Below are 25,898 nucleotides of genomic sequence, written 5' to 3'. Positions count from 1 at the left end.
AAGGAAAGATTGTTTTCAGTGTCTGAGAGAAAAGATGGGAACTTGCAGCCACTCCACTATATAGCTCTCTTTCCAAATCCACCTTTTTCTTTCTCTCTGGCCTTATCTTCTGGGAGCCATGAGCTGATTTTTATCTTATAAAGTATTACTCATACATAATGCTAATATTAGAAAAAATGGATTATATTTTGCTGAAACTCGTATTCAAGTCTGAATACCATTTAAATACATTGTACTGTGGCATTACAGATGTGTCTATTCGGGCAAGGCAAACATGGGAAAATATGACTAAAGAAAAGTTCAGAGAATTAAAAAAAGAAAACTGGTCTCTGAACAAGGCATACCAGGCTATGGTCCAACAATTTGAGGGAACAAAACAGCAAATGGAAGAAAAGCAATTAAAGCTGAAGAGACTAGAACAAGAAAACAGAAGACTTAAAGAAGCTGCAGAGAAGTCACATAGAGAAGGTGGGAGAAACATATAAGCTATTCTGTAGTTACCTTGTTTGATTTTTCTAATTTCTTACGACCTATTTCTGCAGTAGTAGGTTTCCAACTCATTGATTTGAGCAAGCGTCTATGCAGAAGTAGTTTCTGAACAGTGTTTTCTACATTTGTAGGAATTTTGTCAAGGAATACTTACATGATCATGACAAAAAATTACTTGGTTGTTTGAAATTTAATGGGTTTTTGTTAGTAATTTTTCGTGGGATTATTCCATTACAGTATTTTGAGAGGAGTTCTTTTATGATTCTAGCTTATTGAGATTTTTTTTCCTTACAATTAACAAATTATTGTGAACATTTCTTGAATTTTGATTGAACTTTCTTGTTGGATATTTGTTTTAATAGAGGAGGCTACAGAATTACTTTCTCTCAGACAACAAGCGCAAGAACTGGTAGATGAAAATGATGCTTTAAAAATGACGGTCCATCGTTTAAATGTAGAATTAAGTCGCTATCAAACTAAATTCAGGCCATTGTCCCAAGAAGAGGTGAGAATCTTGGATATAAAGGCAAAAGATATAAATGTCCCATTGTCCTTTCATTAATCTTTGAGTTTTTAAGACTATTTTCTCCAGATTTGCCACAAAGTCTAAAATGGCGTAGGCTTCTGAAATTTAAAATAAGCATTTATTGTTAAGTCTAACTTCGAGAAGTTAGACTTTCTCCTATATTAGTAAGATATTGAACTTCCAATTTTGTTGCCTTTGTTGAGTGTGTGTTACATATGTGTAACACATGTAATTGGAAACATAAGCTTGTTTGTGACTGCAGTGGACAGTGGTTGGTGCTTCAAAAAGCAGGAAATAATTTCAGTATCTTTTTGAAAATCTACTTTAGCATCTAAAACTGAAAAGTTTACCCATGAAAGGACCACCACCACCATGGCTGGTAAGTAAAATAACATTTTCATTTATTGTTCATTCCTTTGTAAGTAAAGTAGTAGAATTTCTTTACTGGAACCAAAATATTCAGGATATTATTTAGTTACTCTGCTGAACTGTCACATACTAGTAGAATATTATAAACATTTATGTTTGTTGCATAAAAAGATGTAGGGCAGAACTTGCAAAGAATGTGTGCAGCTGCAGTTGAATTTACAGTAAGCTACAGACTGCATACAATCACCAACTTTGAACTACTGAATGCAAATTAAGTAGAAGTACTGTTACCCTGAGAATCATAAATACCATCTTCACTTAGTATTGTCTAGCATATAGTTTGCTTCAAGGTCTATTGCTTAATTGTTAACCTTCTTAATTGTTAATCTTCTGTTGTGATTATTTTTAAGATTATACTAAAAGAAAATAGCATATTTCAGTGATTCTGATGGTAGGAATGGCCATAGGTGCACTAGTAGCCTATGAACTTCTGGGAAGGAGAAGGCAAATAGTTTGCAAAATTGAATGCATTTGTAATATGTGAAACAATTTCTCCTTGAAATGCTAATCAGATCTTAAATTTTCCTTCCTCATTGTTATTCAGAACTATACAGAAATACGAAAGTCCTCCTCTACTCCTGTCTTTCTGCCTATAATAACCAAGAATCACATACCTATATATTTCGTTTTAAAGATGCAGGTTTGAGAGTGTAAAAATTACTTTCCCCCTTACTAATGAATGTGGGATAAATTTGATTACTATTAACTGTATTCACTGTAGTGTTTCAGTTTGGTTTCGTATTCATTTGCATCCACATTCTGCTGTGTTACATATACTGATAAGTAATAGCTGCTTTTTAGTGAAGCGTGCAAGTATAGCATCCAGCCTTGTCCTTTCCAAAGGTTGCTCCTAAAGCAGTGCTGTTAAGTGCTTCTGCAGCATCGTTTTGCGTATGGTGGTCTGTGTGCTTGTATAAATCCTGCACTTTTGTCTGCAAGGCGTATATGAAAACCCTTAATAGCTTTTAAAACTAGCGATATATAGCAGGAGAAGAAGTAAAAAATATTGATGAGATTGTGGTTTGCAATCGATTTATATGGATTGATTTTTCTTTTTTTTTGAAGTTGGATATGAAGTATTTGTCACCTCTTCTGTTGGCATATGAAGATAGAATAAGAGAAAAGGAAGATTTAAATCTTGAACATGAGGCAAGTTGCCGTTTAAAGAAAATATACTTCTACACTAAAGCAGAAATAAGTTACTGAAATTTTTTAAAGTGATTTGTCAAAGCTGTTTCCTGCCTAAAATTAAAAGTGACTTTGTTTTACTTTTCCATGCATAGTTATTGTGCTATCTTATCCTACTTGGCTTGCTTGGTTTTGTCAGCCTGCTCAGATGTAGAAGCAGGCACTACACTGAGATATACAAGAATTGTGCTCTCTGAATAGAGTAAACCATAAACACAGTCAGTGGTAGAAAGAATTTACTGTTGTCATTCATAATGGGGATGCAGTGCCCTGTATAGCTGCTCTTCCAGTTACAGGCCTGTGGATTTTGTGGTAGAAGAATGTTTATTTCTAGATATTTGAGGAATGGGTATTAAGGAATGGGTGCTTTTTTTGCCCTTTAGAAGTACTTCTTTGTCACTGAATCTTTGAAAAATGGTGATTTGCTTCAGAGCAGAACTGCCATAGCTTTTCAAAATAATTTATTTTCTTCGAAAAATTAAGCCATAAAATGTGCAGAAAACACTGAGGGTTTTATATTACTGTAAATTCACTGTATTGTCCTATTATATTAAAATTCATGTCATTCATACTGAAAATGTATAGTATCATCTAGTAATTTCCAGAATTCGATCTTTTAAATTCATATTTTAAGGATCTACAACTTGCTTAATTCAAATGACACTTGGTAAAAATGTGGCACAAGTCAAATATCTATATTATTTTTAATCAAATATTACTAGATTGATGAAGCAATTTAGAAGTTAAGTATGCACATCTGAATTAAAGATCAATGAGTAGTGAGGTAATATGCTGTTAACAGAAGAATTAGAAGGCACCCAGGCATGCGTATTTATAAAAGTTTTTGTTGATGTAAAAATTAAAACAAAATACTTACCTCTAAAGAAATTTATGTGGAGTCCTTTGTCTTCCAGGAGGATATGAAGAATTTTAAAGTAAGAGTTGAAGAGTTGGTGAAGGAGAATGAAGACCTGCATGAGCAATTAAATAAAAATAACTTTATTACCCCTACAGAATGGCAAGTTATATTACTAGAAATTAATTTAAAAGCTACTCATTATTTTCCTTGTTGCATGCAAACTTTTAAGATTACAGATCTTAACGAAAAATTTTGTTCCCCTCAAGCAAATTAAGTTTTGTTGAAGAGTTAATAGGGTCATGGTTATGTCTTATTGGAACAATGCTGATCTGCAATGCCTGAAACAATTTTGGAGTAAAGATTAAACAGTGAATGTGCAGTTTTGCACCTGAAGCCCATGTAATTCTGTCCGAGACCTTGCAGGTTACATACTTAACTTTTACACTTCTAGTAATAGTAGGAATGTGCCAATGATATCTGTTTTTTATTAATATAAAATGGTATTGGAATATGGCATTAGAAGAATTAGATGTTCTTGAGAAGTGAAACAATGCAAACATAATGAAATTAAGTAGTATAAAATACATGTGAGGCTTAATAACAATTCACCAATTCACCAAATTCATGAGTTGGTAACTGAGATGGAGAAGAGACTGATCGTACTGGTTCATTGCAAGATGGTTGTAAGCTTTTTAGGGCAACAGCTATAAAGAAAAAAAAAAGGCAGTATAGTCCTGGGGTATGTTAGAATAGGTCCTTCTAGTAGAGGTTGGGCAATAACAACACAATTATATGGAAAACTCTGGAGAGTCCCAGTTATCCATATTTAAGTACAGAGAAACAAAGCTGAAAGGGTTTGTGGTGTAGTCAAGGAAATGGAGGGCCTCTTTTATTTGGAGTTTAGACAGATTGGCCTTTTTCATTTAGCAAAACAAAGGCTGAGAAAGGACAATGTTGCTTTCTGTAAGCACATCAGGAACAGGAGTCATGGACTATACAAAGAACTACTTAAGCTGCATTTATAGGATTGAAGGCAGTGTTATTAGAACAACAACTGGCTATTCATTCACCATAAACAAACTTAAAGTGGAAATTGGAAGATGATTCCTAACCAGTGTAACAGGTTTTGGGAACAGCATCCACTGTGAGTAGTGAACATAAAAATTCTTACTGCACTCATGACTCAGGTGGTGATTGTATGGAAGGGATCATATGGCACAGTGTCTACACTAGGAGGACTTAATGACTCAAGCTGTCTCTTCCAATCTTAAGTCTCTCTGCAGATTTAACTAATAACTTTGACTGACTTTCAATGAGAGGCTCCTCAAGGCAGAATTACAGAAGTGTTTAGTTTCTCTATAGATTTTGTTAAGTAGGTTGTTATAAAGGTATCGAAGTGTTTTATAGGTGCTTTAATAAAATACTCTGGATATTTTATGTATCCTTGGATGCTTATATACTGTCCACAAAATCCAAAAAACTCTTCATAGAGATGTTTCAGCTTCTTAAATAAGAGTTTTTGAACTTTTAACACCTTTGCTTTTGTCGTGGTTTAACCTGGCAGGCAGCCAAATACCACTCAGCCGCTCACTCACTCCCCCCCCACCCCCAGTGGGACGGGGAGAGAATCGGAAGGGTAAGAGTGAGAAAAACTCGTGAGTTGAGATAAAGACAGTTTAATAAAACAGAAAAGGGAGAATAATAATGATAATGATAAAATATACAAAATAAGTGATGCACAATGCAATTGCTCACCACCCGCGCTGACCGATAACCAGGTAGCGATCAGTACTTCCTGGATCACGCCTACCATTCATATACTGAGCATGACGTCACATGGTATGGAATACCCCATTAGCCAGCTAGGCTGGCTGTCCTGATTATGTTCCCTCCCATCTTGTGTACCTAGCTCAGTCAGTAGGCAGGGGAGCTGTCCTTGGACTAGGAGGGTACTTAGCAACAACTGAAAACATCAGTGTGTTATCAACATTCTCCTCATACTAAATCCAAAACACAGCACTAACAAGAAATTTAACCCTATCCCAGCCGAAACCAGGACAGCTTTTTATTTTGCCTCTCTGCAAATGAATGAGAGAAGTTCATATCTCTCTGAGCTGTTTCAGGCTGTCTGTAGTGTCTGTCTGGAAGCTGTTTTTAAGGCTGGAGTTCAGCAAGGCAGGGATGTCAGATTACCAAGCTTTTGCTCTGTACCTTCAGTGGCTTCTTCACGCTCAGTGTTGCAGCGCATTGCTCCTTTATTTGTATTGACATAACTGCTTATGGGGATGCACTGTCAAGCACATAAAGGAGTTGGTCTTGATCAACCTAATCCCTTTTTTGTAGAAATTTTTAAAATTTTGTTTCACAAAGTAGCCTCGTGGTGCCAGGCATAGCTGAGGGTGAGGATGTAGCTTGGTAGCGTGGGAGACATTCCTTATGCCTAAACCTGTTGATGAAATATGATCTCAGTGATATAAATTTGAAAGTTGCAGTTTTATCTGGAAAATTATTTTGTTTTTTGTTTAAAATTGTTATACTTCAAAGATTTGTCCAGTAAGATTCACAATCCATTTTCTCAACCTTAACTCCAGCCTAGATAGTTTTAATGAGAAAAAAACTTCCACTGTTTCTTTCAGCTGGTAATGGTTAGCATCTTACATCAGCACTGACCTTCCTGTCACAAATAACAAATGTATTTTGTCATTCAGTTTTCATTTCATATTTATCCATTCAGATGAATACATGCAGAGTCTTAAGCGGTTAAACAATATGAACTCTATCTTAGCTATTAACCGATTTTGTAAGTGGCTGATGTGCATTTGCTTCCTTCTCCTATGCCCACTGCAGTACATTTCACAGTAAATTAAATAAGTCAGCTAAACTTACAAGCTTCTGTGTGCAGAGGTTTTCATGGATACAAGTGTAAGCTGACTTCATTTCTGTGTTTGCAAAAATCTTCAGGGTAGACTGTTTAAGACTATATGTTTCAGCTGCTAGACAACAATTGTTAGCTGTATGGTTCAGCTTAAATTTTAGTCAGAATATCATTTGATGGTAGGGGAAATTGTCCATATCTAGATCTATACACAATAGGATGAATTTTTATCTAGGTCAGGCCACACATGAACAAAGTAGATATACGTTGTGTTAGTTAGTGTCATCAGAAATCCTTGGTAACAGTCTATTTTGCTACACTTTGTTTGGGTTTAGGCTACTCTTGCTGATTGATTGATGACAACTCTTGAGTTTAAATTCATGTGATATCATCTGACACTTGTACTTCTCAACTTCTTACGGTATTATTAGAACAGCAAATAGTTTATTAAGCTTTTGTTAACATCAGAAAGACTGGTATTGGTTTTCTTGAAAGCAGAATTAATACTAGTTATAAAAGCAGAGAGTTAAGTTCACTGCTCAGGATAGTTCAGTTTAAATGCCCATCATCTTTACAGGCCCATAAAACACACTGGCAGTATTTTTCCAGAGGTCAAAGCCAAGTAGATCCAAATGCTATCCAAGAATTTATTGCAAGTTTTGAAAACAGATTTGGTTCAGTTACTAGTTACATAGCTGTCTCCAAGTCATCTGGCACCACTATGTAGTTTTAATTCTGCAATATGAGAAAAGTCTGAGAGAGCTGGGACTGTTTCGCCTAGAAAAGAGAAGGCTCAGGGGGGATCTTGTCACACTATATAAATGCCTGAAGGGAGGGTGTAAAGACAGAGCCAGGCTCTTCTCAGTGGTGCCCTGTGACGGGACAGAGGCGATGGGCACAAACTGAACACAGGAGGTTCCCTCTGAACATAAGGAAAGAGTTTTTCACTGTGAGCACTGCAACAAGCTGTTCAGAGAGGTTGTGGAGTCTCCATCCCTAGAGATATTCAAAAGCCATCAGGACATGCTCCTGGGCAGCTGGCTCTAGGTGTCCCTGCTTGAGCCAGGGGGTTGGACCAGATGACCTCCAGAGGTTCCTTCCAACCTCAACCATTCTGTGATGCTACGATTCTAATTCACACATACATATTTTTCTTTCTTCCTATAGGGAATTTTTGCTTTGGTTAGTCAAAGATTTTAAACATTATTTAAAATAATTTACATATTGAGGGTTGTGAGTTCATGTCTCTTAATAAGCTTACCTTGGGTTCTGACGTTGCTTTCAATAAGGGTTTTAAATTTTTTTTAAAGAGGTTCAAATATGATTTTAAAAGTTTACACTGTTGGAAGTCAGTTGTGTTTCTTCTTTGGACATAAGTTAATATTTGAATTATATTTTATTTATAAGCTAGTTGTCATTGCAGGCAGCAGCTGCAAACTCAGGCCAAGCTGGTCTTGGAAGAAAATGGATTGTTGATGGAGCAACTCGAAATTCAACAAGCTAAAACAAAAGACAGTCACAGACAACATGTTCAAGAAGGTAAAGTGCTTGAGGGTTTGGGGTTTTTTTTGTGGGTTTTTTTGGGGTTTTGGGATTTTTTTGCAACCTCATATATGCCTACAAAGCATTCCTGAGTGCAGGTAACACTAATACGAGATCAAGCTCTGGATGTCAACTGATACTGAAAAGAAACATCAGTATCACCTATTGATGCTATACAGCATACTCCATTTTGACTTGCTTCCTCTGAAAAAGTAACAAGAACTGTTAAACAGCAATACACTCATTTTCATAATTTAAGAGCACTTTAAACTTTACAGGTTGGCATTTGTGAGATATTATTTGCTTATTTAAATGTTCAATTTAGAATTTGTAGGGTTTTTTCATTTTCTGCTTTGTAACCATAGTTTATCGCTTAATAAAATTAGTTAATGATATCATCAGTAGCAGTATTTGATTTTACACTTTTATAATTTGATACTGCTTAAATTTACATGCATCTTTGAGTAATAATCTGTTACCTATTGTTTTATCAGAGGTTTGTGTTTGCTTGAATTCAGATCACTTGATATTCCTTGTCTTGCTTGTAAATATTATTTCTTGACCAAGATTAATTTTTCTTCTGATAGTCGTTTTTTGCATCAGCAGATTCCTCTGGATATTTCTTGTTAATAGCCTTCTAACTGGATATTAGAAAGAGAACAAGCATGTTGCAGTTTAAAATCCCAAAACTGAAAGTAACATTTCTTAGTGAAGTATAAAAAACAAGATTGAATCTTAATTCACAGATTAGGATGTTCTGAAAAACTTCTAATTATGTGCAATTAACGTAAGTCGCTGATGAGAATGGTTTCCTTAAGTGAACCTATATAGCAAAGCTCCAATTCCTACATTTTTTATTAATCTGTCACCTAATTCCATAAATACTTTCCTTTCTGCTTTTAAAGTTTCTGAGTTTCTTGTTTAGAGTTTTATCTCTCTACATCCATCTGTGTTCAGAAGATAACAACTCATCATGTACCAGGCCAAAGGCCAGACAATACTCCCAAATCAGGTGTTCTTCTTTCCGAATCTCAAAATAGCTTGATCTGGTATGAGTTGTCAGAACATCCCTAGTAAACACTGACAGATTTTGTTATCTATTGCTGGAGTTCTCAGAAGGAAACAAGAGCCCTGATCTTCCATTCAGTTCTTACAACTGTTTTGGCAGTGTATCCAGTGATTGAAATACATACTACAGAAAAGAGATCAGTGAACAGAAACTAGGCAATCTCTGGAGGTGTGCCCTATCTACTAGGCTACAAAAGTCATGTTCCATTTTAGGTTCTTTTCCTGAATTAGTAAAATCTGAATCAGAGGATTTTTCAGAGTAAAATGACATTTCAATGAGCAAATAGCTTACAGCCCTGAAAAGAAGTCTAGTTGTTTTGGCACTTTTCCAAAACAAGACTGCTTGAGGCAGCAAAAAAAAAAAAAAATCCAAACTGTTAAAATACAAAACAAACTGACAAATCCACTGTTACATAATGTTATGAACAACTAGGAATGAACGTATTACTAGGTTAGTTGGAGTTTCACTAGGTGATTGAATTAGTTCTGCTGTACCCATTTGGCTTTTTTCTTCCCAAAAGCTTCAAAATTGACCAAAACGATAATAATCTTAGAAGATAAGAAACAGAGTCAAGAAGAAGAGATAGCAGAGTACCAGAAGCAGTTGGAAGCTTTGCGTTCTACTTGTGAAGAGCTGAAAGCCAAACTGGATAGCAGAATAGCAGCAGAGGAGCACTTTGATTTGGTGAATGATTTAAAAAGGTATGAGTTTACATATGGTGCACAGAGAAACAATTCTGGAAAGCATTCACATGAACAGATCCGCATACGCATCACTCTGAAGGTAGGAGGTGAGTGGAAACTTATGCTGGTAATCTATGAAGGTAACTACCAACGTACAAAGAAAGGTAAAGAAATATTTCAAAAATACTGTCTCGCTTTTTATAGACAATTAAAATTACAGAAGGAAATTCCAGCTCTAGAGACATCGGTAGAAGTGTTTCTACTATAGACTATGTACTGCTAAATGTTCCTTTTTAAATAGTAAAAGAGAAGGCACTAAAAATAGAATTTTTGTCAAATTTAATTACTTCTATCAACACTGTATATAAAATGTCCTCATTCTTTTGTTCCCATCTTTGGGAAAATGTCTGAAGGATCTTGAAATTTGAAACTAAAAATACTATGTTTCTCCATATATGGAAATAACACAAAACAACACAAAACAAAAGTGATGTCAGGCAGCACAGTCTGTAAAGTAATGTTTTTCTAAAGACATTCTGTAAATTTGTTTGCTTTCAAGCCTGGGGTAGTGCAAGTTACTGTTTCTTGGTACAGTGCCTTCCTGAGAAGTCCTCAGACCTCCTTTTTTGGCATTGCTAGTAATTTCTTTGAAAAAAAAATTTAGGAAGGGCATACATTTGGACTATATAGGATATTTTTATAATTCAAATTCTATTTCAAGTGCAGTCAGGATGAATTATTTGAATAATTTTTTTTGTATTATGCTTCATTCATGATTTGACATGTCATGAGATTGTAATACCTCTCTGATGTCACCGCTGAACATTAAGCATTCTCAATGTATCTTTTTCATACCTTCAACATGGCTATCTTGCCGTAACTTAGCTTTTTAGTGAAGCAGGTCTATACATGATGCCTGTTCTACGCTGTTGGTTTTTGCAGCCATTTACAACAGGAGCAGGAGAAAAAGCGCTGTGAGGTGGAAAATCTAATGGGAAAGATAGCATCACTGCAAGCTCAAAACAAGAAACTGCTTTTAGAGAAAAATAACTTAATGGCTGACAAGAAGATTCTGGAGACTGAGATGGAAATGACACAAAAGACAAACAGGTCATATCACATTCTAATTTTCTTATGTAGAAGTACTTATATTTCCAGAAATAATAGCAGAAATATCTGTAAAAATATTGTCTGACATCTCACAGTGTGTAATTTCTACCTATTACAGAAAAAAACATGTTTCCTAAACACATCTTTGTCACATTTAAAGGCCTGGTCATAAAGTAACTTTGCTAAGCTTTATATGTTTTTATGCATACTTTTCTATGTCTGCATGCAAATTAAGAATATATCTTTAATGCTAGTAGTTAGCTATAGCAATTAATCATTTGTGTACTCACCTGAAAAATAGGGTATTACACTGTTTGCAGACCTTCTCATGCACCCGAGTAGTTCAGAGTTGGGCTCACAATACTTTAAAAAGTAAAAACAGTATTATTGTTACATTTCTTAACAAATATGAGCTTGTAGCCATTGCACAAATTCTTCTTTTGAATCATTGTTGAAATGTTGAAAACTGTTGTTTTTCACACAACATATTGTAAAGAAAAACAGCCCCCAAAAGTGGGAAATGATACTTTCAGCATTGCAAATATTTTGAGCCAATGCATCTTTAACAGTATATTTGATTGTTTGGGACTTGTACAAGTTGATTTGTACATGCAATGCAAGTTCTTTTAATGCCATTATTAATTCTCAGTCTGAAGATTTTCCTTTTTCTGTTAATTTTTATAGGAAATTAAAGAAGAAAATAGGTCTTTTGAAACTGCAGTTGGAGGAAGCAATGGAAAAAGAAGTTGCAGCCCATCACTATCTAACAAACCTTATTGGTTTGGTGGAGAAGATAGCTCAGGAACGTGATCATCTTATTTTTTTGGTAATTACCTTTAAATAATTAATATGACTTAATTGATATTTCACACAATTATCGTCCTATTAGCACAACTTATTGTTAATTTGCATTACCAAAAAAGAAAGCTATAATTTCAGTTTAAGGATTTAGCTATTTAAATCGACTTTTGCAAATAGGACAGGAGCAGCAAAAGATTATTTTCTAGAAGAGTGATTAAAAGTAACTACCCTAATTTCTGGAGGTAACATAATAAAGCCTTAACTCACATCACCATTAGGATCTGCAATGGTATATATCAAATTTAAAAGAATTTTTAAATCTGATTTTAGAGATTGGCTTCAATTGTTGAAGCTACATGTATTGAAAAATAGCAGGCAATCATAAATAATTAATATGTGTTTCTGAATCTAAAGGTAAACTATTATCCTTGAAGTGATCTGTATGGATCTTCTACTGTGGAAGCACATGCACGTTATTGCTCCTTTTTGGTGAGCAGTCATTTTGACAGGCTCGTTGAGAGTCTTGAAACAACTTCTGTTTAGTGGAAGTGTCTGGTATGGAAGTTACTGGGCTTTGTTTCCTTTGTTTCCTTTACAAGATCTTGGACAAAATTTCAGTTTTACATATTGGTACTCTGTCTTCAAATTGGTTCTGGAAACCATTTCACAAAAGTTCGTTAAAATAAAGCTTCTTTTGCTTCTGTTGTTCAAGTAGTAGACAAAGGTTGTCATCAGTGTTGGGTAGAAAGATTCTATAGCGGTTAATTCCTAATTCTAGAAGAGGAACAATGGTGACCCAACTCAAATCCTTGTCCACTGCAAGCTGGACTTTAGGATTGTGAAACTAGGCACAATAAATGTCTCCTAGGAATTAGGGGAACTGGTTCTTGTCTCTCAATCTCTGATATATCTACTTTCAATTATTCAGCATGCTACATTAGAAATACCACAGAGATCCAGAATTACCTCTAAGTACAAGGTGTGCCATTTGGCTTAATAATACTCTAGTAGATGTTCAGAGTACTTTTAGCAGTAAAAGCCTGTTTCAGAAGGAAAGATGTATTAACATAACCTTAATCACCACAAGGTAGTGTAAACCCTATCTTTGCAAGCGTGCAATATTTGACATCGTGTTCTTCCCTTCTGAAACCTGCACCTGAAAGTACACACTAGAAAATCAAGTTTCATGCATGTGCAAAAAGCTCAGAGTAGGTCCACGGAAAGCAGCCCAAAAAGAAGTCAACTATGGTCTGTCTTTCTTTAGACAGGTATAAACTGATCCAGCAGTTAGAAGCCAGTCCTGTCATGCAAAACAGAATTTCTCTCTTCCTTTTGGATCACGTTCTCTTGTGTATGTGTATGAAGATGATACATGCTTGCTGTCTGTTATTTCTCTATTTTATGGCTTAGATACTAAACAGCACACAAGTCTTGCTTTTTTTTTTCCTGAATTCACTGTGTCTGGGCTGACAGCAGAGACACTCTGAGACAAACTTTTCTACTGAAACAGTCTGGTATCAGTAAAACCTTTAAATATCCAGTTTACTTTGCTGCCTGGTAGAGCTGAATCAGAACAACCTGTTCCTACTTTTAATTGCTGAACTTAAGACCTACCTTGGCAGAAAGTTAGACTGCAGGTATCTTGTAGTCAGGCAATCTGATAAAGTTGTCTAATGGGAAGGCCTACAAAACAAAGAAAAATTAATTAGAGCCAGACTCCAATGATTATGAAGAGCCAGTACTGTGCATGATGTATAATGAAAAATGTATTATCATTCCCCCCACCTCAAAATTCAGTAATGTCAGGTTTATTTACTCAGTTCAGCTATTGCTATCACCCTAGCCTTATTCTTTTTTAATTCACTAATTGAATTAAAGCATTAAAATTCATTTTATGCAGATTTAATCCAGAAGGACATGGAGAACAGAAAGGGTACAGCACTCTAAGAAATTAGCCTATATTCTTCTTAATGAGGATTAAAAAAAAAAAATCCGTAGTAACCACATCTCCACAAAAATAAATGGATAGTCTTAAATTTACTGTTTCCAGGAACAATGACAGCCTACTGATAAATCCAGTAAAACAGAGCAACAACAAATTTATTTAAAACAATTTTGGTAGCGCAACACTGATGATAAACTGTAATCCTGAGTTAGCAGTTGTCAAAATGATTCTTTTATCGTATTGTATGATTCAGCTACCACACAGTAAAATCAAAATGTCACTAACTGAGCACGAAGCTCACAGACTCCAGCAATGCTAGTTAATTTTGACTTCTGTGAAAGGAAATGTGTCTCTGGAGTGATATGGGTAGTTCAAGGTGGTCAGACATTGCTGGTCCTAAAACCTGGTTATTTCTTTCTTGAATGCTTCCAGTGGATTTAACAGTTGAAACCTCCTGTAGTTTTAAAATTATTTAATTGTTTACAGCTTTTGCAGTTTTTGTTTTGTTTACTTTTTATATTTGAGAGAGAATGTAGTGCTTATGAAATGATGGAAACAGTTATAAGACAGAAGCATCTCATAAGCACATGTCAGATTCCTTGCCTGAACCCCTGCCAATTTCAAGGGCTCTTTTGAGAGCAGACTACTAAATCTGACCCAGAAGGATGAGTCTCATGCATACAAATGGGATCCCTACATACATATACATACATCTGTAGAAAAATATGCAGAATTGGTTGGCTTTACAGTATCAGTAGCTATGATCCTTTCAAAATAAAAGTGTTTCAAGGTATTATTTTGTTTGTGAGATAGTATTCGCAGTCAGTTGGCAAATTATTAATTAGTCATTATTAGAATAATTTTCAGGATCTTTTTCCATCTTGGAAATCTTCTTCAGGCTATTGGAGCTCAAAAGAGAATAGCTTCGTCTTCCTCAGTGTGTGTATCTTGTCTGCCCTGTCTAAAGTAATGATTACATTGAGTTATGTATACTATATGTTTGCAGGCCAAATGTTTGGAAAATGAGAATCATGGTGTTCTCAATAAAATAGTAGAAGGCAGTCTACGCTTAGGAAGATTGGAAGAAAAAGTTAAGGTAAGCAGTCTTTCTAAGCTAAATATTATGTACAATGTTTTGTTTTTTTAATGAGAAAAGTCAGTAGTTCATCTATGTCAGTGTTTTTATGAAAGACGTATGGATTATTTTATAAAGAGTTTTTAAAAAGCAAAATAGATCATCATTATAGTTTTCACAAACATCTTTTTCCATTGTCTTTGTACATTGCATGTCTGCCAGGTCATTGCATTTACATCAGTACCTGAAGAATTATGATTAGTTGTAAAAATAATTAAAAATTATACTTATTTGTATTTCGTTTTTGCTCTGTAGTGTAGCCCAATTATTCTCTCTGCTACTTTTTTGAGGCTGTACTAATGCTTCAACTTGAAGTCCATTACAATTAGATTTGGAAGAATGAAAAACATATCTCGAGTGTACAGTTTTCCTCAAGTACTTTCATATGGCCATAGGGTGGGAGATTTAGAAACAGGATATTCAAACATCTAGCCTAGTTAGAGAGTACATTATAGGTTATCTTCACAACTGTCTAAACAAAGAAAGCATAGTGCGTAATTGCAGTGTAACAGCATATAGCGTGAAATACATTTGAAACATTTATGTTTTAACATTTTTGGTGCTACAGTAATTGCTTTTACTGTAAACTCAAAAAAGGAAGGGAAGGATATCTAGCGTGTTTGTTTCTATATACAGAAAGTAATATATATTACTTTCAAAAGCTATTTTGTACTAAGTCAAGTTTGTGCAGTTTACCCAAAAGCAGAGACTCTCCATACATTGTACTTTTCCAGTTGAGACCTACACTGTTATTCCTACATCAAATGACACAAATATGCACCACTGTGTTAACGGAGACCAGCTCCTTCTGCACTTTCCTTGTAAGGATCAACACAGCCCAGGAATTAGCAACAAAGAAAATAAACCAAATCGTAGATATAAAGAGAGAGCAGCAAGCTGAAAAATAGCTAGAATTTGTAAGACACCCTTCATAAAATACCTAAATGCATGAAACACTACTATAAAAGAATTCTCTAATTATACTAATACAGCTATAAAAAGTTTTTAGCCATTTTTCACCCTTGTTCATGTCTATCTAAATTTCGAAAACATCTCCCCTACCAAGACAGTGGCTTGTATTCTTCTTAAATACATATCTTCTGCAATTTAATAGATCTGTGACTACTATAAGGGATAGAGAAGAGACTTGCATAAAATTAAGAACATTTACACGCAGTACATGCTGTGAATTTTAAATGCAAAACCAAATAAAATAAAAAAATCCTTCTTAACCCATCAACTGTTAATGGAAATTAGAAAAAACAGCCTGTAAATAAAGTTCTTAAATATTGCTGTTTCTATTTAGCAAAAGTAAGACTAACCTACTTGCAAACCTTTTTGTTCTTAATTTTTGTCAGTAAAGCGGAGGGCTTAAACATCACAAAACACCTTAAAATATCATCTACTTCTTGGTTATCATATTAATTGAACTTTGCTAAAAGCTAGTATCATTTATTTCTTTGCTGAAAACACCTTAATTTCTTAAACACATCCAGTCAGGTAATCCACTTTTCTAAATAGAAGCTTTATTAATTTGTTCTTTTCAGTGACTTATGGAAAGTTATGGGGATTCTTTTGGTTTACATTAATGTCGTGGTTTAACCAACCACGCAGCCGCTCACTCACTCCCCCCCCACCCTCTCTCCAAGTTTCCTATACAGCCAACTAAACAAAAAAAAAAAAAAAGGGAGAAAAAAAAAAAAAAAAAAAATTTCACAAGTCTAAATACATTGTCAAGTTCTTAGTTTGGTTCTCTTCAAGTCACAAGACTTTTTTAATCCCAATATGTAATGCAGTTCCTCAAACAGGACAGGCCATATTGCACACACTGCTTTTTCAGGTGCTGCTGATAAAGATTCAAGTGAATGTGGGAAGGCAAAAGGATTCTTCACTTGGAAGATACATGTTTGCCTCCACAGTTCATGCACAATTCTAATAACCATGAAACTTGAACAGCAGCTTACTTTAAGATTACAAACTTTGTACTTAGTTGAATGAGATAGGTTGGAGGGCTCATTAGTCTGATTGTATCAGCTGGAAGAATACTACTATCAGCTGCTTCAGGAAATCACAAATTGGGTAACTGCCCTGTACATTGAATCATAGAATCATTGAATCATAGAATCATTAAGGTTGGAAAAGACCTCCAAGATCATCGAGTCCAACCGTTAACCCAACACCACCATGTGCACTAAACCATGTCCCTAAGCGCCAGTTACAGGATAAACCTCTTATGAGGTATTTAGGTGTAATCTGTCTCCAGTAATAATAGTATTTAAAATGCATTCATTTTTCTGAAAGGGTGATATAACTATTGGTAAAATGAGTGTTACACTATTTCTTATCTTAGAAAAGGGTGTTTTGCATTGGCTTTTAGCCATCTTCAGCTATTTTAGTGAGACATGAGACAAGAAATACAAATTATATCCTATGAATTAGAGCATACAGTCCTCGGGTTATGATGAGAGAAAAAGCTTCTAGCCTACAGGTTTGAGTTCCTTACAAGTGCCTATAATGTAAGTCTGTATTCTACTTTTTAGACATAACCACGTATTTTATGCTTACCTTTTGGTAAATTTGTTGCCTCGTATCTCGGCAGGCACAGGCTTATCCAAAACCATGTTACAGATCAGATGCACTCTGTGTGTCAAAAGATTCTCTGGGGTTCTTTCACATCACTGCCAATGTTAATTGAGGGGAGGAAAGAAGGAACACTAGGTGGGACAGCCATTCTTCACTGGAAACATATAGCACAATGGTCGTTCCAAAAGCTAGCAATTCCATTCCCTTTAGATCACTTCCCTCTGAAGTCAGATCATTTGTGCTTTGCACATGAAAATGGATCTGGTCTTCTGGTCCGGAGTTCTTCCTTTTAGTGAACTCTTTTGGAGAAAGTAAATGAACAAAAATCCTGTGTTGTTTGTTTTTCATTGAGAAGCCTCAGAATAAATCAAGATCTGGCAGATCTGTTATTAAACATAGATTCACTGTGAAAGTCTTTAAAGCTAAATAACAGGTTATTGCCAAAATAAAACCCCAAACCATGTAGATGTTTATATACACAGCTTTATTACATATTTTAAACTGTGTATGCTTAAGTTAGGTAGCAAATTAAAAGTGATTCTCTTTATAAATACCAATTTTTAGTTTGGGACCTAGCAATTACTGTAAACAAACTTTATAAAGTCATTCACTATGCAAAATGTTTTGTAGGTTATCAGTACAGCCATACGAAATTCAGAAAATAACAGTAGAGCAGTATCAAATAGGTTGAATACAAATATTCAGAAAAATACATCATTTTTGCGCAGAAACTATGTTAAGGAAACAAAACTTACTTTGGTATTTTAATTTTCAAAACAAATTAGGTTCATTTCTACTTTTATATACTTTGGTTTATGTCAGATAATTTTTCAGGCATACTGAATCATGAAAAATATAAAAGCTTATTTAAAAACTTCTTTACTTGGCCCTTTAAGATTCAGCTACAAGCTTCTTTGTCGTAATTCTCATAACTCAAAACTTTTCTGAAAAATCTGATTGTAGAGCAGAATATTTAATGCAACTTTATTTCCCTTTGACATCAGAAAAGATTTGACTCAAATCTGAACTAGCTTGTAACGGGACTCTCATTTTTTTTAAACAGGTCATACACAGAGCATTTCTGATCTCCATCTGTTTTTAAAAACAGTGACAATGTATTTGATAAAAACAGGGTGTGGGTTGTTTTTGTTTTGTTTTGTTTTGTTTTAAAATAGTAAGTAACCTTCAAATATCTGTTCTATTCACAGTTAATGAGATGGTGGTTTAAAACAGTTTGTTACTTAAGGAACTAAGGTGATAGTAACCTCCATCTTTTTAGTAAAAGAAAAAACACAACAATACCATGTTGTCATTTTACCAGTATTCACACAAGTTATTGTGCTTTAACAAAAATACATATATGTCATATTATACGCATTTTTAACAGTACATAAAGTTAAAGTCTGCGATTAAGTTGTTTTATGGTTCAGTTAAAAATTCACCAATTGATAAAACACTGCGTATCAACTTCGTGAAGAGCAATCACAAATTCCATGGCAGAGGCACTGGCAGAAGCCATACAGGAGACATACAGTTAGACTGGAGGGAACAAAACTCACGCACACAACTCCTAAAGTCACCTTCTGAATCACTAGTAAATAGATCCCAACAGGGAGGGAACTAAAGTAAAGAAATCCAAGCAGCCATCCCAGTATTCTGGGTACATGCTTGCATAGCTTTGAAAAGAGATCTTGGTCCAGCTGACTCTGAGAACTTAGAGATACAGACTCAGTGCCATGGTCAGCATAATAATCAGAGGCAGTACTTTGATTGGGAGTCCTTGGAGAGTCTGTTTGTACTTCCATAATTGTAATTACTAAGCAGTTTGATGATCCATGGGAAGAACTTGAGGAAGCCAAATTTTTTGGTGTTAAAACTACTTCTTTACAGTCAGAATTCCATGCTGTTTTGTCTTTTAATATGAGCTTGGACATAATGTTTGTATCACTGGGGAGTCCTTCAACTTCATCTTCATGCAACTTTGTCTCATGGCGGCAAAAGGGACAGCTAACGCAGCGAGATCTGTCTCCTATACGAACTATTTTAGTCAAACATCTAGCACAAATTCTGTGAAGACAATCCAAGATTTTGGGCTTACGACTGTGAACAGTAAATCTCTGATAACAGATTTTGCACTCCAGTTCATCATTGGGCACCTTTTCCTCTCCTTCAGTGCAAGTGTAATTCATCTTTAAATTAGACACACTGTCAAAAAGAAGAAGTCAGATTATAACAAGTTGTTTCATGGATTCTGAATCTCTCTTTGATAATAATTTTGTCAATCATAAGTAAAAATAGGTAGAAACAACCTTTATATGGGAGATACCTAGCATCTCCCACTGTAACTCCCCTCATTTTCATGCACCTTTACCAAACAGGCTTGCCTTAATTTTTTCCCTACCCTCTTGCTACATATTGCATTTAGAGCACAAAACTGTTATTGGCGTAGAGAAAGCATTAAAGGTTTGTTGCTAACACTTCCTGAACATTAAGAAATGTGTATTTCAGAAATGCCTGTAACCATTGCATAGCTTACATTCTGTATTCCTGTAAACCAGTTGCACACACCAGTGCATTTGAATGAAACAAGGGTGCTTCGTCACCATGTCACCTATCAACGTTAATCTGGACTTAGGGAAAGGTGCTTTAGGTCTAACATCAGGAGACCGTGGATTTATTTAAGTCTCACTGCACACATGGCTTTTTTATACAGAGAGTATTCTACTTTGTTAGAATTTAAATTTTTCCATTTTGGCACCCTTGAAAATTCAAGAAGCATTGCAGTTTTTGTAATGCAGCCACAGAAGAAACTGCTGCTGTGGTTCTGTCAGTCCTAAAGATGGACCTTAACCACATGCAATTTGCCCCTTATTTTCACATCAAGTGAAAGTGAATAAAACTCAGGGGAGAAATGTAAAGTGCACTTGAGTCTTTCTCACTTTTCACTGAGAAGTTTGAACACCTCAGAACATCCAAGAGACACTGAGCTGTCTTACTTTCATTATTCTAAGCATATGCCTGGCCCACTAAAACGTTTTCAGTTTCAGTACGTAATTTCTTTTGGTTGGCTCTGTAAATCTATCTTCCTGTATATTTATAAAAAGCAGCATTTCTCCTCTTTTTATATCTACAGACATCAGTTGTGAAAGGCAACTTAATTATTTAACATCTGCTCTGTGTACTTTTTAATAAGACTGGAGTAGAAAGCATTAGAATTGGTTACTTTTTTTTTGTACCCTGTTTTGGCAGTATCCAATCATGGTCCTTCTGGCAGGATGGAAGACTGTACTTCCTAATTTGCATCCTGTCCCTGGAGAAGATACAGCAAAGGAAACTAACTATAAAACGCATATAATCAATATTGCATTTATGGGGTTGATACGCTGTCAGCAATAATTGTAAGAGTCCTTGACACATGAAACTTTTTATGACCGAAGTGAAATGATACACTTAGATCTGCTTTTGCGTCATCATTGTAAGTCCTTTCCAACTGAACTATTCTAGTCTATTGAATTAAACAGCAAGACAGAACCAGCAAATTACTATGTATAGAGCAGCTTTTATGTACACACACACACAAAAGTTAAAATATATCTTATTTTCTTTTTTCCCCGCAAAAATTTCAGTGTGAAAGGTTAGTATAGGAATTACTTTTTTGGTGGGTTGTTTTATTGGCTTTTTTTGCATTCAACCTTTAGAAGACATACTTTCTTCTTAATGCCATATTCATTTTGTCATCATAATACATCCGTCTAGCCATTTGATACTGTTTGGATTGAGGCTTGTTCTAAGCAGTCATTCAATGCCTACCTAGAAAAGGATCCACCTTCTTGGAATTTTTCCGTAACCATTTTCTAACCATTCCTGGTCCAGTCTTGGATACAACAATAGACCTAATGAAGCATTGCCACTAACTTCAGGAGGTCCAGGATGTCACTCATTAACACAGGGGGGGAACTTGAGGGAGGGGGAGAGGAGAGTTCTGTCTCTTGAGAAGATGCACAGATTTATTCTTTGCATCATAACCATCATATAATAGCAGATAACTGTATTTAAACCTTTAAAATTTTATCCCTCTTTTATAGAGATTGTAATCATAATCAAAAAAAGGAAGATCTCTGAATCAGAACATAAGAATAGCAGATTAACCCTTCTGCCCTGATTTTTATCATATACAAAGTTGCCAGAGGAACAGGGGTTAAAGTAAGTCCCCCTTGCACCTATTCATCCCACCCACTGTTATCATCAATATAGATGGCTGTCTCCTCCTTACATGAAAACTTCGAGCAAAACCAACCAAACAAAAAACCCCACAGAACTACTTTTTTCCAGATTATTTAATTATGTGGTAGGATAACATCTGATAGAATATGTACCCATATTTTTGTCCCAAACTACCAATTGGGAAATGCAAGGGCCCAGGTAGTACAGCATGTAATACTGCAACACCTATTTTCCATTCATTCCAGGACACGTTCAAGACCTTTCAGACTTTGTGATGTTAGCTGAAGCATACAAAGTATCCCTAAATGGGTCTTGTAAGTATATGTCACTATGTTGTATACTAGGTAGCTTATTCCCCAGAGCTAACAGTGTTTGCATAGAAACAGGAATTACAAGGAAAATTGAAAGGAAATGCATTCATCTTACTGATAAGGAAACATCATTAGAAACAAGTATTCTTCCCCCCACATTTTCTTTTCACGCACCTGAGATGGTCTGTATGCACAGGAGAGAGAGAGACATGCCCAAATTTACTCTGGCTTTTGTCCGAAGCAGTTTCAGTTTCCTCATACTTCTCTACTCAGTAATAACTGTGAACTTCCAGCTAGATTGTTTGTGTACTCTGCCACTCATACAAAAGTACTGCTACAAATTGGAGAAGAAATGAATATCCCCAGTAACTTTGGCCATGTATCTCAGGCATTCTGAATCACCTGCTGAGTAGAACCTACCTTTCCATCACTGCTACAAAATCATCTGTTCCCAAGATCTCTGTAATGAACCCAGGAAACAACGTCCTCTTAGGGGACTAGAGAGAACAATAGCACAGTGCCTACCCTGTGTGACTGCATGTGCCTGGTTTTGAGCCTAAGGGGTAGTATCATAAACTTCTCTACTAAAAGCTACTGCCTGCTAACCTATTTCAGTGTATTCATTTTAGACGTATTTTCTAATATGCTTTAGTTAGCAACAGACACTGTCTGTATCACAGCGGATTAATTTCTCCTTGCTTCATCTAAATCACTGTGCTTAACCCTTGAGTGATGTCTGTGAGGATGACCAGCAGCTAGAAGTCACCTTTGGTCTCCACAGAAACATGCTTTCATCTGTTGCAAGTGGCTTTTGTCTCAGTCAATCCTATTTAAGCAGTGGATGGGAAATGGAGGAGTGCATTATTTCAGTGCGTTCTCCAAAGAATCAGAAAAGAAAGACCATAGTTTGCACTTTCACTCTCCATCACAGTCAGAATGGACCTCTGGTTTTCTAGACATAATCCTGGCCTGTAACTGCAGTACCGAGTCATATAATGGTGACAAACCTCAAAAGTTAACAAACATCCAAAGTTGCAAAAAAATTTACCCCTCTAAGACTTCTAAGAATTCCCCTACCTATTTCCAGAGTTGAGCAAAGGCATGAGCCCTTAAAAAAGAAAGCTTATATAAATATACTTCTTTTTTCCTGTATGCTATTCTTCAAGGATGATTATTTTAGTTTTTTAAGTTTCGTGTGTTGGTTCCTTAAACCTTCTAAAAAGAACAACCACTCACAGGCAAAGATCCTAAAGGAAAATTTTTAAGCACAGACAGCAGTTTTATGAACTCAAAGATTCTTCTTTAAAAAAAGTAGTGCTGGGTTCCTGCTAAAATATTTTTGGGGGCTTCCAAGCCAAATAATAAATTTAGATTGACAACTTCTGAATAAGAACAAATGATCCCACTAAGCCCCTCTAAAGTACACTTGGTAGCCAAAATACATAGTTTGCAGAGAAACTAGAATCACCTTAACACTGTATGTAGAAAATTCCAAATTAGTAACTAGATACCAAAGTGCTGAGTTAGATTAAAGCCTAAAATTTGTCACAACAACAAACTAAAAAGTCACGTTTTCTACAGCAGGATTTTGTATAATTACAATTCTGAACAGCAATGGCATTTGGGGGGCGGTTTGTGTGTGTTTTGTTTTTTTTTCTAACAACCCTTCAGTTGTACAATAACAACTACAGAAATTTGATTTGATTGCTGCTATCGATGTGTAATCTCTAAAATAAGAGATTGCACATGACAGCTGATCATTAAATTTATGTATTTTTTTATGGAATTTTTTTTCCAAAGTATTAACCTACTACAGCTGAGATCTACTTGTACCTCCCTGAGGTAGAAGAAACTGCATGTATCAGAAAGTTTAGCAAGTTACTTTGTTACTAGAACTTGAAGAGGAGGAGGCTAGAAAATCTCTGCCAGGAGAGTGGTGGCACGTTATTAAGCAATGGAATTAAGAGTAAACATGTAGCATTAACCCATTTAAGTATCTCTTAAAATTTCAGGTTAAGTCTTTTGAACCTTTTAGGATAAACCTGCAGTGTAACAAGAGTAAATATTTCCTAAATGTTGCCTTGATGCTACAGCCCAATATTTGAGTTATTCATCTGTCTTACTATTGTAGCAGTGCTCTGTTCCGTAAAGTTAATAAAACTAAGTCACTTGCTGTGTTGCTCAGAAAATGGAAATTCAGCATTGCCAAATCTTCCCTCAGCTCTCAAAAGCTTGCTATTACCAGGGAAAACCGCAATTTCTTAAAAAGAAGTTTCTAGCCTTCCTAGTTATAGAGATCTTTAAAATTTGACAAGTTCAACTTACAAGTTCAAAAACCAGGGGGAGTATTAAACAAGTAAACTTGAGGCTTCTCCTGTATATATGCAAGTTCTGTTCTATATGGGAATAGAATACTTTATCATACCCCTCTTTAGCATAGGAGAAGAGAATTAAGATAGAAATAGGTTAAAGATAAATAAGTTAAAGAAATAGAATAAGATAAGAATAGGTTAAAGAATAGAGTAAGATAAGAATAAGGAAATATCTTTTATAAAGAGGTTTCTCTAGTGAGTTACTAAATTCTAAGATAATTCCAGCTTTAAATTTATTTCACAATATTGGATTAGTTTGCAAAGTGTTTTATGTTCATGGTGTTATGAATAAAGTAAGACTCAAGTAATAGAAATTTCAATTTCCTTTTCTTGTGTCAATTTTATCTTATGTCTCTAAAATACAAAGTCAGTTCTGTTTATCTAATACTAGATTATTTTTTATCGAATCAGGTCATGTACACACACAACTATCTCATACCTTCAGACACATAGTTTTAAAGTTTCTCCAGCATAAACAGCTTTTCCCTTTTTAATTGATTTCCCAACTGTTTACCCTTCATCTGTGTGCTGGTATCAATCTGCAAATAAGGAAGCTTATTTACTGTGGCACATAATATCACAACTACAGCTGAACATTTTCTTCATTTTGTTGGCTTTTGAATTTAAAAGTTTCTCTATTTTGCCCACATCCTTTTCACAGAAACTGAATACAGGTTTTAAGAAACAGAAACAAACCCTTAACAGGCCAGAAATCTGATGTTTGTGAGGAAATGTTTTTTCTGTTAACACCACAATACTGTCTGACAAAAGACATTCTTTCACTAAAACTTCTGAATACATAGGCTGTCACTTTTCATCTGTCACATCCAATTTTACTGGGAAGGTTATAGGTATAAACATTGTCCTCGTCTACTACTAAAAAGGGACTTCCGCCCCCCAATATACAACATGTTACACAGCCCAGAAGATAATTGTCTGTGATCTTAATTAATGTATTTTAGAAGTTTTTAGTTGCCATGGGAGGCAACTGGCAATGCTCCATAGCATCCACTAAAAATTTCATCAGGGTTCCCATTACAGGGCTATTCTGTCAGGATGAGAATTATAACACTTTTTCTAGAGACAGTGAGACAATTGTCTTCAGATGGTACTTTGACTGATCTCTTTTGGAAGGGACGATACTAATTTTTACTAGTAAAGGATAGGAGAAAAACAATACATGATTGACAGAAAATAGCTTTGTTGCCTCAACAAGGATCTTGGGACCAGATCATCATGTATCATGGCCAGCAGCCTATGTTTGTAGAAATAATGTTTTGGCTCTCTATCCAGAATTCTCCAATTTCCAGTTTGTAATTCAGGACACAAGGTGTAAAGGAATTATGGTGCCCAGGAGTATACGTTCCTGAAACTACTTCAGAAGAGTGTAAATTATGTTCTCTTCAGTACAGCTGCTACATCCATGATCATTCCTCATCTTGGGTGCTTACTATACACCTGTGATGCCATGACCTTGGGCAGACTGCCCTTCTCAACGCTAGAGGAAAATATTACCACTTCCAGCTACACGTTATCACCCTCTTCCTGAAAATTGTCATCTCCATCAGTCTGTTTACTACTACCTGCTTCACTTCAGAGAAAATTAATAGGTTGTCTTGAGCAATTCAAAGGTAGTAGCCTGCTGTGAAGGATCTGTAAGTGCCAGCAGCTGCGTGCGTCAGTGTGCCCAGAACCACCCCGACCTGGCCAGGCTCCCACAGGCAAGTATGGAGCAGCCTAGGCACTCTTCACCCATC

The 25,898-nt window shown here is 35.5% G+C and overlaps 1 protein-coding gene across 1 annotated transcript in view; it reads left to right on the top strand.

The window, feature by feature from the left end:
• Window positions 1–25,898, top strand: part of CEP89 (centrosomal protein 89kDa) — a 44,042-nt gene that overhangs the window by 9,589 nt on the left and 8,555 nt on the right. The window contains exons 8-17 of the mRNA XM_009576500.1: window positions 250–468; window positions 852–994; window positions 1,344–1,394; window positions 2,510–2,593; window positions 3,547–3,654; window positions 7,794–7,905; window positions 9,498–9,678; window positions 10,603–10,770; window positions 11,455–11,596; window positions 14,523–14,612. Coding sequence (XP_009574795.1) covers window positions 250–468; window positions 852–994; window positions 1,344–1,394; window positions 2,510–2,593; window positions 3,547–3,654; window positions 7,794–7,905; window positions 9,498–9,678; window positions 10,603–10,770; window positions 11,455–11,596; window positions 14,523–14,612 — 1,298 coding nt within the window. The remainder of the gene's footprint in view (window positions 1–249; window positions 469–851; window positions 995–1,343; window positions 1,395–2,509; window positions 2,594–3,546; window positions 3,655–7,793; window positions 7,906–9,497; window positions 9,679–10,602; window positions 10,771–11,454; window positions 11,597–14,522; window positions 14,613–25,898) is intronic.

Source organism: Fulmarus glacialis, unplaced genomic scaffold (assembly GCF_000690835.1).
Source record: "Fulmarus glacialis isolate BGI_N327 unplaced genomic scaffold, ASM69083v1 scaffold1494, whole genome shotgun sequence".
NCBI classification, from domain to species: Eukaryota; Metazoa; Chordata; class Aves; order Procellariiformes; family Procellariidae; genus Fulmarus; species Fulmarus glacialis.
This window is presented reverse-complemented; position numbering and strand designations above follow the sequence as displayed.